The sequence below is a fragment of the Anarhichas minor genome, unplaced genomic scaffold, assembly GCF_050575085.1.
Source record: "Anarhichas minor isolate MPS153535 unplaced genomic scaffold, ASM5057508v1 ptg000026l, whole genome shotgun sequence".
Taxonomy (NCBI): domain Eukaryota; kingdom Metazoa; phylum Chordata; class Actinopteri; order Perciformes; family Anarhichadidae; genus Anarhichas; species Anarhichas minor.
Window position 1 is genome coordinate 10145692 of NW_027466472.1, and position 12126 is coordinate 10157817.

Consider the following 12126-nt stretch of genomic DNA (forward strand, 5'->3'; position numbering starts at 1 on the left):
ATAAACCCGACCCCTGACCCCCTGACTCTGTTTATTGGTTCAATGTTAGCGAGGAGGGTGTAATGGAGACAGATCTCTTTCTCGTCACATTTTAAATTCGCTCTCTTAATTTCTGGCCATCACACTTTGTCATTCCCAGTTGGGCTGGAGCAGCAACTATTAATGATAATCAATGATTATCATTTTAGTCTTTTGTTCACGTAACAAAGCCAAACATTCACTGGCACCAGCGTCATTGTAAATGTGAGGATTTGAATTGAGCACTACGTGGATGTGACAGTAATGAAACTCAAAGCAGGTTCTCCTGATGCACAGGTAATAGCGCCCACAAGAAAGGGAATGGAGGCCAACATTTCGGTCAGTAATTTGATATGTTTGGTTTACATCCAGCCCCACTACTTACTTACTACAGTAGCACCACACACACACACACACACACACACACGCACACACACACACAGTAACTCTGGTTATATGTTGCCTTCAGTTAAGTGCCAGGAGTCAGTAGAGTCCACATGAACAGACTGTGTTACACTGGCAGTCAGTCCATCTTATTATAGCTGGCCACACTATGTTAGCTAAAAGCCTCCTGGGCACACAAACAACATCTCTCAGCTTTAATAGCCTAAACAAGGCATGCTACTAACAAAGGCACCATCCTCCCCTCTCATTCTCACACCCTTTCATATCACTTGTTTCCTTTTTCAACCACTAGCATCATCTGGCTGCCCTTAACCAGGGAGCCAAACACTCTTTTTAAGTGGAAACTACTTTGTTAACTGATGACCACAGGGTCAGTTATTGATCCTCTCCGTTCTCTCTCTCTCTCAGTACACCCTGCTGATAAAACCCCCACTATTCTCGCAGGGCTCTGCAGTACGCAGCCACAGTTCGCTACAATAATAGATTGCATATCATAGCATTCACATGAATCAGATCTCGGTGGTTCGATTAGGGATAAACTAACTCAAACGCGTTGCCAGTCAAGGACGTGAATCTATTTATGAACGAGGAGTGTAGGTGGTAGTGTTCTTCACTTCTCCCCTCCATTCCCTTCAAAGCCTTTTTCTCATTTCAGTTGACTTAGCGGTTCAAGTGTAAACTTTCTAGTTGTGTTGACCTCCAAGAGGCCCTGCGGGGAATAAGGAGACCCCTGGTGATCTGCTGTTTAGCAGCAGCAGTGGCCCTCCTCCTCCATTTCAGTTGTGCTGGGAGGAAGGGCAAAAGAGGATGGAGCTAGCTCACTCTGCTTGTGTCTACGTGTGTGGATGTGGTGTGTTTGTGTGTACTTGTGACCGTGCCACTGGCATCTCTTGCTACCAAGGCGAGGGCAAGTCGTCGGGGCCGCTCTGCAGAGCCGCTCTGATCTCACTTCATGCGTCTCCAATGCGGGGAAAGGAATAAGATGATCCGTCCTCGAAGGCGGCGCCCGCACAGGATGCTGCATTGCACCGCTCCACCACACAATCAAGCGCAACACCTTATTTCACGCAGAACGAACAGTTGGAGTGAGGGGAGCTTTGAGCAAAAGAGCTGTGCTGAAACCAAAAAAAAGAGGCAAGAGTGCAGTGTGAACTTAGCTTAAGAAAGCCGTTTGATTGGGAGACTTGCTCTGTTGCCCCGAGCGAGGCACTGAAGTCACCACTTTGGCAATGGTTTCCACTCAGAGCGGAGAGAAGCGGGAGAAAAGGAAGGAGTAAGAAAAGACACAGACGAGGGCAGGGAAGATGTGGAAATTGTTGATGAGGACGAATGGTAGTGAGAGAAAAAAGAGATCGGATGTTCGACAGAATGTAGGAGCAGAAAACAGACAGACAGGGCATCCAGACCAAGAAAATTGAATAATATTAATGTGAGAATGGTGGAGAGGCTGAAAACAAAAAAAAAAACAGGGCGATATAGATAGAAGGAGGGAATAAATTCTTCCTAGAACTGGGGGACCAAAGCAAGAGTGCCGGGCTAATTCGTTTCTAATGGCTGGACTTTCATTTGGCTAAAAGGTCAGCTAACCTTAAAGGTCACACTGCTCCATGCACACACACACAAATACACAAAATGAGTGGAGAGAGAATCCAGCGATATAAAAACACCCACACGAGAAGAAATTATAATACACACACACACACACACACACACACACACACACACACACACACAGTGTAGTTAATAACAGCACATTTGATATGCTCATTTATGTCATGCTCTGGTCATAGCAGGGACCAGGGTCATTATTCCATCCAAAGACTTTGATTACTGCTAGCATACCCACTGAAAATAACTACATGAATGTACATAGGATGTGCGTAGAGATCATCTTTGTGTGTGTGTGTGTGTGTGTGTCTGCATGTTCTATGTTGGCAGGATAAATTTACTGCCTGCAAAGCTAAGCACATTTCCGCCTATGCATCTTTATGTAGATTACAGCTGTCTTAATAAAAAAATAAGGAGCGTAATCAGCGTCTCTAACTTCATGTTTTGCAAAGTACAAATGAACTGCGAGGGAAGATTTCTCATTTACAGGACAAGGGCGCATATACGCTCATCTGTTAATGTAAACATATTCGATGTGTTTAAGTCTGTTCATCATTGCAGAGAGGGCTACAAAGAAATGCTGCACTACCGGACACAAGAAGCAGGAGCATAGTGAGGGTTGCACTCACGTTGACATTCATGGCATGGGAGCTATATAGAAGTGGATTATTGCACATAACAAGCTTTTTGTTTCAACCATCCTCCAGTTTATTTAAGACAGACGTTTTGCAACGGATGTTTTGTCGCCGAACAAAACTTTTTTTGTACATTCATACAGTAACTCACGTTCCTCTAGTTTCTTGCGGGCCTCCTCCTCCCTCTTTGCTACTTTGGCCTTCAGCACCTCGTCCGTCTTAGCTGAAAAAGAAAGACAGCGGTGTCAGGAGCGCAGCAGAACTTCAGGAACATCGCAATAGTTTTATTATGGAAAACAGTTAGGGATAGATTTATTGAGCTATTAAGGAATGCATTATTAATTATGATACATGATTATATATCTGTACTGAAAATAAAATAAAAAACAAATACAAATTATATATTTAAATTGGATGTTCCCATTTAAAAAACACACAAATGCTATTTCTGTGGGAGATACTGCGCTTTGATCACACCAGAGAATCATTGGATCAACAGTAAACGTACAAATCAGCAAAAATATGAATCATGCCTTCTCCTCCTCTCCCTACCAGACAGCATCCTTCTCTGCTTTCCCTTCATACCCCTGTAAAAGTCAGCGAGTCTTCCTGAGAGGTGTTTATCGTCTCGGCATAATGAAAAGCTTAAGAGAAAGTGAGGCTGCGGGAGTAAACACTCGTCAGGGCATTTTAAGCATCTCTCATCGTGAGCCGCGTTGTCTCGGCTCCCTTTTCCTCCGCCTTTCCCCCTGAATAATCAAGATGTTAAGCCACATTAAAAAATATAATGCCGTGTATGGCAGGACTATCAATACTGCCTCTAAATTAATTACATTTCCGTTGCGGCGCATCATTTATTTTGCAGCGTTAAGGCCTCGGCGGAGCCATTCGCCTTTATTGCTATCTCACTTGGTTGATGAGTGAGCTATGTAAAATTGAGTCTCCAATATCATTACACTTAATGAGTTTAAACTTTGGGAGAGAGAAAAAAAAAAAAAACAGACACAGAAGAAGAGAGCGAGAAGAAGGGGGAGGAAGAGAATGAGAACACTGCACTGTTTTGGGGAAGTTAATACGATATAAGAGTGGGTGTAAGTGTTTGTGAGCGCTTACAGAATGTTTGTGTTAGGGCACAGCTGTGGGTGTCCGAATGTGCTTTATTGCACCACTTGAGATGACTGCATGTGTGTTTTGTGTGCACTCTGTGTCTGATTGTGTTAGACTTTTCACTGCAAGCGAATATGTTACATAAAAATACAACACATACATCATCTCTGTGTGTGTTTCTGTGTGTGTGTGTGTGTGTGTTTGGATGCAGGAGGCCATGGGTTGTGCTAGTCTCTCTGTGACTGCTCTGCTGTTTTGTTCAGTAATTGGCGTAGACAAAGAACCGTCACACTGCTGTTACGGCTGGTTAAGTCTGGAGGTTCCGCATCTTTACTAACAATGACTCTACATGGATGGCTGAACCTTCCTCTGCCTCCCTCAGCTGTGTGTGTGTGTGTGTGTGTGGGAGCATGCCTAACCAAATAAGCACAAATCAATCAGTCTCTCTTAGTTAACACAATCATAATGTAGCAAGTTTGTGTGTATGTACCTAAAACTAAACTACAGGCTGCACCATCCCTGCGTCTCTTTGCAACTACATTCATGACTTTTCTTGTTTGTATGCACAGATGTGGATGTCTGTGCGTACACCTGTGTGTGTGTGTCTGTGTGTGTGTGTGTGTGTGTGTGAACTCCTCTCTGTGATCTCCAGTTCCCTCTTTGCTGGGGGCTACCGAGAGGCAGGTAGGAGACGGAGCGTTACTGGTGGTGCAATGGAGCTGGGAGGGAGACGGGGGAGAAAGAGGAGGGAGAAAAGGGAAAGGCAGAGAGATGGGGGCCATGTAGGAAAAAGGAAGAACTGACAGCAAGGGGAACAAACAAAAAAACTAGCAGACTAAAGAGTAAAACCCTCACCTGCCATGCACACAAACAACAGGAGTGATTTGTCGCCTTTTTTTTTGGTTTGCATGTTTATCCTCCACCTCTATCGCTCCATCCCTCCCCCAACAGGTTCTCTCATCCTCTCGCTCTCTCTTCTCTGCTTCTGTTTTGCCCTCTCCCACCCATCCCCGTTTTTTTTATGTTTTCTCTTCCTTCTCTTGCTCATCTCTCTAGTACACTGTGCCTCGGGGCAATAGCAGCAAATCAAACTGTTTATCCATCTCTCATCAGTGCGCTGCCTCACGGGGTTCCTGCCCCCTCAAAACAATGAAAGTAGGCCTGAGCACTGAGCCAGGGATACGATTTAATTACATCAATAAAGAGCTCTGCTTTAAAACTACAAAACAATACATTACAGCAACACACTTTGCTACACTATCATGAATAGCCTGTTAACATTACAGTTGCATGTAAAAAAAAAATTAAGCCTCACAGCTCTGCCCATCTAGAAATAAAGGCATATCTGTGCGAAGAGGCCGCTTATTGGAAGTATATTTCGTGGCAACTTAGTGGCTCCAGTTCATTGTCGGATAATTCTGTGATGGACTTTTATTAAAGCGGGTAATAAACGCCCGGGTGTTGGGGAGAGGAGAGGCCTTTCACTTCATTTACACTTCGTTCAGTCTTGGCTGCAGGGGCGGAGGGAAAGAGGAGAGATGGCAAGCAGGAAGGGGCGGCGAGCGCCACTGAAATCGCATTGTGATTATGAGTGTAATTGCAGCTCAGGGGCCCAGGGGCCATGTAGCTCTGATGGCGCTCGAAGATGTTTTATGCACGGCAACAGAGAGGAAGAAAGTGAGGAAGAGTGGGAGCGAGAGGCAGGCTGACAGAACGTTTGCAATTTTCTTCTTTACAGAATCTCCTCTTTTTCCTCCTCCCTTCTTTTCCTCTCTTTCTTCTCCTCCTCCTCCTCCCCCCCCCCCCCAACGTCCTCCTTTACTCCTCTCCTATTCTCTTCTCTCCTCCTCTCTCTTCTTTCTGTCCTCCTCCCTTGGCAGGATTAGCCGGGTCTCGTTAGAGGGGAAATGTAATAATGCTCCCACCAGGTGGAATCGGGCCCGCTCCATTATCAGCCGGGAGATGGATGGGCCATGTAGGGCCGGCGGGGGCCACGCGCGCACGCAATTTAGATTCAATAAACTGGCAAAGCAAGACCCCCAATCTGATTTATCTCTTACACGCCGCCAATGCTTGCTGCTACGATGCTGATTCCCTATTACCACTCAGAGAAGGACTATTCATTGGATGTAAGGCACGGCAGTAAGAGAGGCTTGTCGGGGCCCCCGGGACGGCAGCAAAACAGATACAGCAGTGGGTTAATACGTTTACACACAGATAAGCAATTAAATCTAAGGCTGAGGTGAGTTATAGAGTTATTAAGGAGGGATAGGAGGGGGAGAAGGGAGGGATAAGGGGGTGAGAAAAAGAAGGAGGGAGCAGTTTTTCAGCACGGTAGTGTGGCAGCTTGGGCCTTAGGCCGGGTACAGTAAGTATCAGTAGTGAGAAAGGCTACCATATTATAGAGTTCATGAGGTGAGAGAACAACAGAAGAGCAGCAGCCTGCCCACGTTTTTCAGTAAACTCAATACCACACTTAGAAACTAGCAGTGCAAAAGACAGAGGTCAAAACAACAGTTATCCACTTAGTCTGTGAGCATTCGTGTGAGTTTATGAGCGAGTATATCTCTGCGCGTCTTCGTGTCTAAATGTAAGCGGGTGTGTGTGTTGGCGTAACAGGCATATTCATAACCGCTGTTGGAGCGCGTGAGAGCCGCAGTGACGTTAGCGGCGCCGGTAGTGGTGGGTGTCGTTCCAGTGCAGCCGCCAATCAACGCGAATCTGAATGTCAGCAGGAGAGGAGGCGTGATAAATCAGCCTCACACCCGACGACAAACAGAATATTAGAGGCAGCGCAGCGCCATTGGAAAAGTGTCCCTTCCAATCAGCCGAGCACTTTACAGTGAAGCTCAACAGCCGGTCCTCCGACCAACACTGAATAACAGAGAGACACGTAAGACGATGAATAAATAAATAAGATACAGACAGGTCGGAGGACAGACAGGCAGACAGACCGACGGACCTGTAGGCAGGCAGAGAGACGAGACAAAGAAACATAAGAACACAACGGGGCAGAGAGGACAGACACCAACGGACACATAACAGGCCGGACGGGAAAGAGGACAAAACAGACAGACAGAAGACTGCTAAATAGTCCTGCTAAATGATATATTGCTGCAGCAACAATATCATACTTTATACCATGCCACAGTCCCTCTGTGAAGGAAATGCACTCAGGAGGAGGTCAAAACATCTACATCTGTTAGTTGGCAGCCATCAGAATAACAAGAAATCATGGCTCATTTGTTTGAACATTTACGCTGACAGCACAAGTCCATCCAGGTGTGACGAGTGCAAAGTCACAACCCAACACAATTCAATGTCACAAACGCATGTTCCGGAAGCTTCGGCTGGTCCAGCGTGGCATGAAGAAGGCTTCAAATGGGAGCTGGAGAAAGACCTGATGCTGCGTCAGGTTGTTACCAATGAGGGATTCAAGAGACGGACTTAAACCTACACCGACGTGAGGCAAACAATATCATCACACAGATTATTGCCAACCTAAACTTTACATTTAGTGTAAGGCAAACATTGATTTATGGGTGAAAGCTAATCAATTGACCAGCTAACTGAACAACTGCGGCAGTTTACATAAAAAACAGACTTTAAGTTTTGTTTTTTTCACCTGTCAGGGGGTTCCAAAATGATCAGAGACGATTAAACTTGTCAAGTTCATATGCAGGTGTATGACGGTAAGAGTTACTACTTTACTGTGTGTAATCAGAACTTATAATATTGAGTATAGAGAATATAGAGACAGAAAGAGAGAGAGAGAGAGCGGTGGACTTAAATCAGAAGCGTGTTAGTCGCTGGGGTCACATTGTATGTACTGAATGAGATCAGGAGGTCAGGTCAGTAAATGTAACACTGAGACGGGGGACAAAGTTTAGCTAAACTGTCATTGCACGTTTTGTAATAATGCTTCACTCATTAATTAGTTAAATGCTACTTAATAAACACCACTGCATCATTCCGAGCTGATAGATGTTGCTCGTCTGACCCGACCACGGTGTCCTGGTTGATTGATACAGTACTTGCTCAAAAGAAAGCAGCAGCTTCTTCAGTTGAAAAAAATATAAAGCAGCAGCACCACTCGAAGCAACCACTAGGTGGCACAGCACACAGACAACACAAGCGGGAGGCTCCAGCCAGGCCTTGCTGTTATGCGTGTGTGTGTTTAAATACAGGTGCCTGTGTGTTTGCACATGGACCCTCCATCAAAACCAGCTCATCCACACCTTGTAGTTGTAAAGTATAACTTGACACAGGACAATATACCTGCATGGTGATCAGATGGGCCCGACATGGAGAGGTACAACATGTACGTCTTTTACATATTTAGCAGTAGAAATACATAAAACCTATCCAAGGACCAGCCGGCGTTACAGTCGCAGTTAAGGTTTGACATGTTGCGACTTGTGTTGGGCCAGAAGAAAGTCTCGTATATAAATCGGTGTGTCTCAGCCATGAGAGTGGATTCCTTCAGGCAGAAGACAGGAGACCTGAACTTGAATGATCTGTATCGCGAGCTGCCCTCTGCATCTGTCATCGGGCTGATTTAACGACAACCCATGAAATATTTACAAACCAAACAATTAGAGAGAGAGATATCTTACAAAATTAATCAATTATTCATCGGCAATCGTCTGAAAAAAGCTTTTGTTTTGTTTCATGGCTATATTCTGATGCTGGGGGGAGGGGGGGTGCATCAATTAGGGCCTGTACTCCTGTGGTGTTATGGATGCTTCAGAGCCGAGTGATTGCCTAGATGAAGGAGCCAGATGCAAATTGCCAGTACTGCATGCTGATACAGTGTTGTGGCAGATGAGCTTGATAAAAAAAATAAAATAAAAACACTCTACACTGGGCTATACATGAAAACAGAGGAACAATTTGGATTATTCATCTGAATGTGTGACGAAATGAGTTTCCCTACCCACATCCAAAACTCTGGAGCCTGGCTTATGCAGCATTTGTTCTCTTCATTTTTAAAACGACCTCCTCACTCTCGACACCTGGGCTCCACGTTTGTATTTTCCTTCTCAGTGATCATGGTGAGATTGCATCTGTCAAACTCAAAGAGGTGAGGAATTAAGAAGGCCTTTGTCTTATTTATAGGACAAACAGGAAGTAACATGTGTCCAGAGTTTATTTTCTCTGCAAACTTCAAACACAGACTCACTATACAGTATGTCTCGGTACATCTCTCTCCTTAAAGTGCACACAGTCCATTTCTGTAGATATAAGGAAGGTCTCTTGTTTCAAACCAGTCGCCAAAGTTGTTATCTGTGCACCTGTCAAACTGTTAACTGCATTGTCCAAGACCAAGGATAAATCAAAAGGTATTTATTGGACATAATGATATAACTGTAGTTTGTTGCTTCCCCAATCTGTTTGGACCTTATTGTGCTTCTTAAAGACAACAAAAACAACAAAAAATGTCTTGGTAGACAAAGACCCTCGTGACCAACTGACCAAGTGAGGACAGCCCAATAACTTTGAGCATCATATTGTCATGGAGTTGTTTGTCCTGATTAAAAAGTCAGACTCTAAAGAACACATTTCCAATCACTTCAAGAGTGAGAGTGAAGAATAAGGAAGATCAATACAATAATCCTCAGCTGCACGTTCCAAACCCCTCTGCACCGCACAACACACCGGGGTCCGGGTTCTTATTTCCTTTGGGCAAAAACCTTTGCATAGGAGGTCTGAGGTTGAGAACAGGTTTCATGTGGGGGCATTAAGCAGCCGAGCAGTGGGGTCTTCGCGATGCATGTGGGTGGCTCGGGCCCAGCACCCCCCCCCCCCCCCCCCAACCTACCCTTTAGACCCAAGGGCAGAAAGATGCTCAGAGAGTTGGAGGACCTGGACCCTGGGCCGGATAGGAGGATTCAGAAAAGGTGGGGAGGAGCAGAGGCCTCCAGCGGTCAGGGAGATCAAAAAAAAAAAGGGGAGGTTACTCTGAGGACCATGCACTGCCATGGGCTTTGCACACACACATGCACGCTTAAAAACACCTGAGGAACACACATGAATGTCCAAATATTCGCATAAGAGCACCTCACACTCACACTTACACACACACACACGCCTGAGGGGTAAAGCCAACAACAAAGCCGCTATAATGCAGCCACAAGGTCACACAAAGTTCAACCTGGAAGTATCATAATGTAGATTAGAAGATATTCAAATGTTAGTCTTAATCAGTGTGTGTTAGCAGCAAAAGTACAGTTATTTTATTGGTCGGTGAGAGAATGCTGCCTTTTAGATGAATACAAAAGTTCTGACATGAGAACTTCATTGATATGAGCGGGTAAGTGCACAAGAGAGACCAAATCCATAATGCAGGGATCACATGGTGAAATATTAAGCATCTCGGGGCCTCTGAATGACATCTCGCCCTCAACTTCAACCCCGTCATGTCTCCACATGCCACCGTCTCTTTCTTGTGCCCCTCGATTTTTATTTTTAGGCACTTCCTTGCATCCTTCTCTATCTTGCAACCTTGGAACACGTTTGTGTGCTAGGTGCTAGAGAAACGCCATTTACAGACAAATCCCTTGTTGGAAGCTAAAAATAGGTTCAGCACACATTTGGCCATTGGATATTTTGAGGTGGTACACAAACCACAGTCAATTGTTGTAGCTTTAACTTGTTGCTAAATGTTTGGAGACATCAATTTAGACAATATTTATTGTATTTGGAATGTTATTTATTGTTTTGAAAAACCTAAACAGGGATATTTAGCCAAATGAAGAGCTGCGGACACAGGCTAAAGGGAGAGAGCCTCTTTTCTCTGATTTTATGACTGGAAGGCGCAGGCTCATGGGGAATAAAGCCACCAGTGTAACAACAGAAGAACATAAGGTCACACACCCTTCATTGCCACCAAATCTGAGATCTCCACCAGCTGTCGCTCCGCTCTCTCTGATGCTTCATGTCTCACGTCGCTCCTTGGAAAATGAAGTGAGTACCGCTTGCTTTGCCTCTGCACATGAGAGTTCACAGTTAAGCTGGCTTTTCTCCATCAAGGTGTCACACCAATTCAATTCAATTCAGTGTATTTAGTATAGCCCAAAATCACAAATCAGCCACAGAGGCCTTTACAATCTGTACACATGTGACATCCTCTGTCCCGGGACCCTCAGATCAGTACAGGAAAAACTCCCCCACCATATATGTCTCCTGTACAGGAGCTGATTATAGTCCAGTGTAGCATTCCACCCGACACCACAGGGATGGGTTGTACATTATCGGGCCACACGTGACATACCTGAAGTAATCAGTGCTTACATTCCGTTAGTCATATGATAACGTGTCCTCATGACTGCAAGGATTAAGGCAGATTTAGCCTACTCCATTTTGTTCAAATTGGATAAATATTGAAAAAGACAAATTTAAGTAAAGGTTCACAGATCAAACACAAGCATTCCCTGATAGCCAAAAAAGGAAAGTTGTGGTAGTAAATCTGCTGACAACAGAAATACTCAAAATACTTTCTGTATGATATTTATTTAACTTCCTATAACTATTTAAATAAAATAATTATTGGTGAGTAATTCCAAAATTTTAAAGAATATTGCACCCAGCGTCATTATTTTACAGAAAAGTCACTCAAATTTAAGGCCGCAATAATCAAACTGTGCGATCCTTGTTAGAATGAAATGTATATGTGCTGCAATTTCTGTGCAAAAATATGCTGGCCTAGTGTGTGTGTGTGTGTGTGTGTGTGTGTCTGCTCATCTGTTTCAGACTGGATGCACTTGAGCGTGTTGTTGAATGGTGGAGAATAGGCTCTGGTTCCCCCGCTGAAAGCCTGTTGGATGCCATTGTGATGGCACACCACTGAGTGTGTGTATCGTGTGTGTGTTGGTGTTGTGGTGGTGGTGGTGGTATGGGGGGGGGGGGGGGGGGGGGGAGATGGGGCTAAGTCTATCAGGACCCCCGCACATGAAAGGTAAACTGGAGCCGCTAATCGCAGTGCTGACACAAGGAGGTTCAGGAGGGCGGCCACTTAGAAAAGAAAGGCAGGAGAGCCGGGACCCTGGCAGCGTCAATAGGGCTCAGCACTGCTGACCACATTACAGGAACAAACACACACTGCAGAATAGACACACAAACTTGGTGGTCCCTGCCTGCTCTTTGGTGTGGACTTCACAAATGCGTTCACGGGCCTGAAATACTTAACCCAAAAGACTGTATTCATCATGTGTGATATATTTCTACAAACTCTGTTGAGACGCAGCGCGGCATTGCCGACAATGTATTTGAATATAGTGTAACGCACTCTGAGAGACAAGGTGATGAACGCAGGGCCCTGATAACAAGGTTCAGACAGAACATCAGATGCAGG

The 12126-nt window shown here is 44.9% G+C and overlaps 1 protein-coding gene across 1 annotated transcript in view; it reads right to left on the reverse strand.

Moving 5' to 3' along the window:
* Positions 1 to 12126, reverse strand: part of rsrc1 (arginine/serine-rich coiled-coil 1) — a 106694-nt gene that overhangs the window by 17767 nt on the left and 76801 nt on the right. The window contains exon 7 of the mRNA XM_076100200.1: positions 2818 to 2889. Within this exon, the coding sequence (XP_075956315.1) occupies positions 2818 to 2889 (72 nt within the window). The remainder of the gene's footprint in view (positions 1 to 2817; positions 2890 to 12126) is intronic.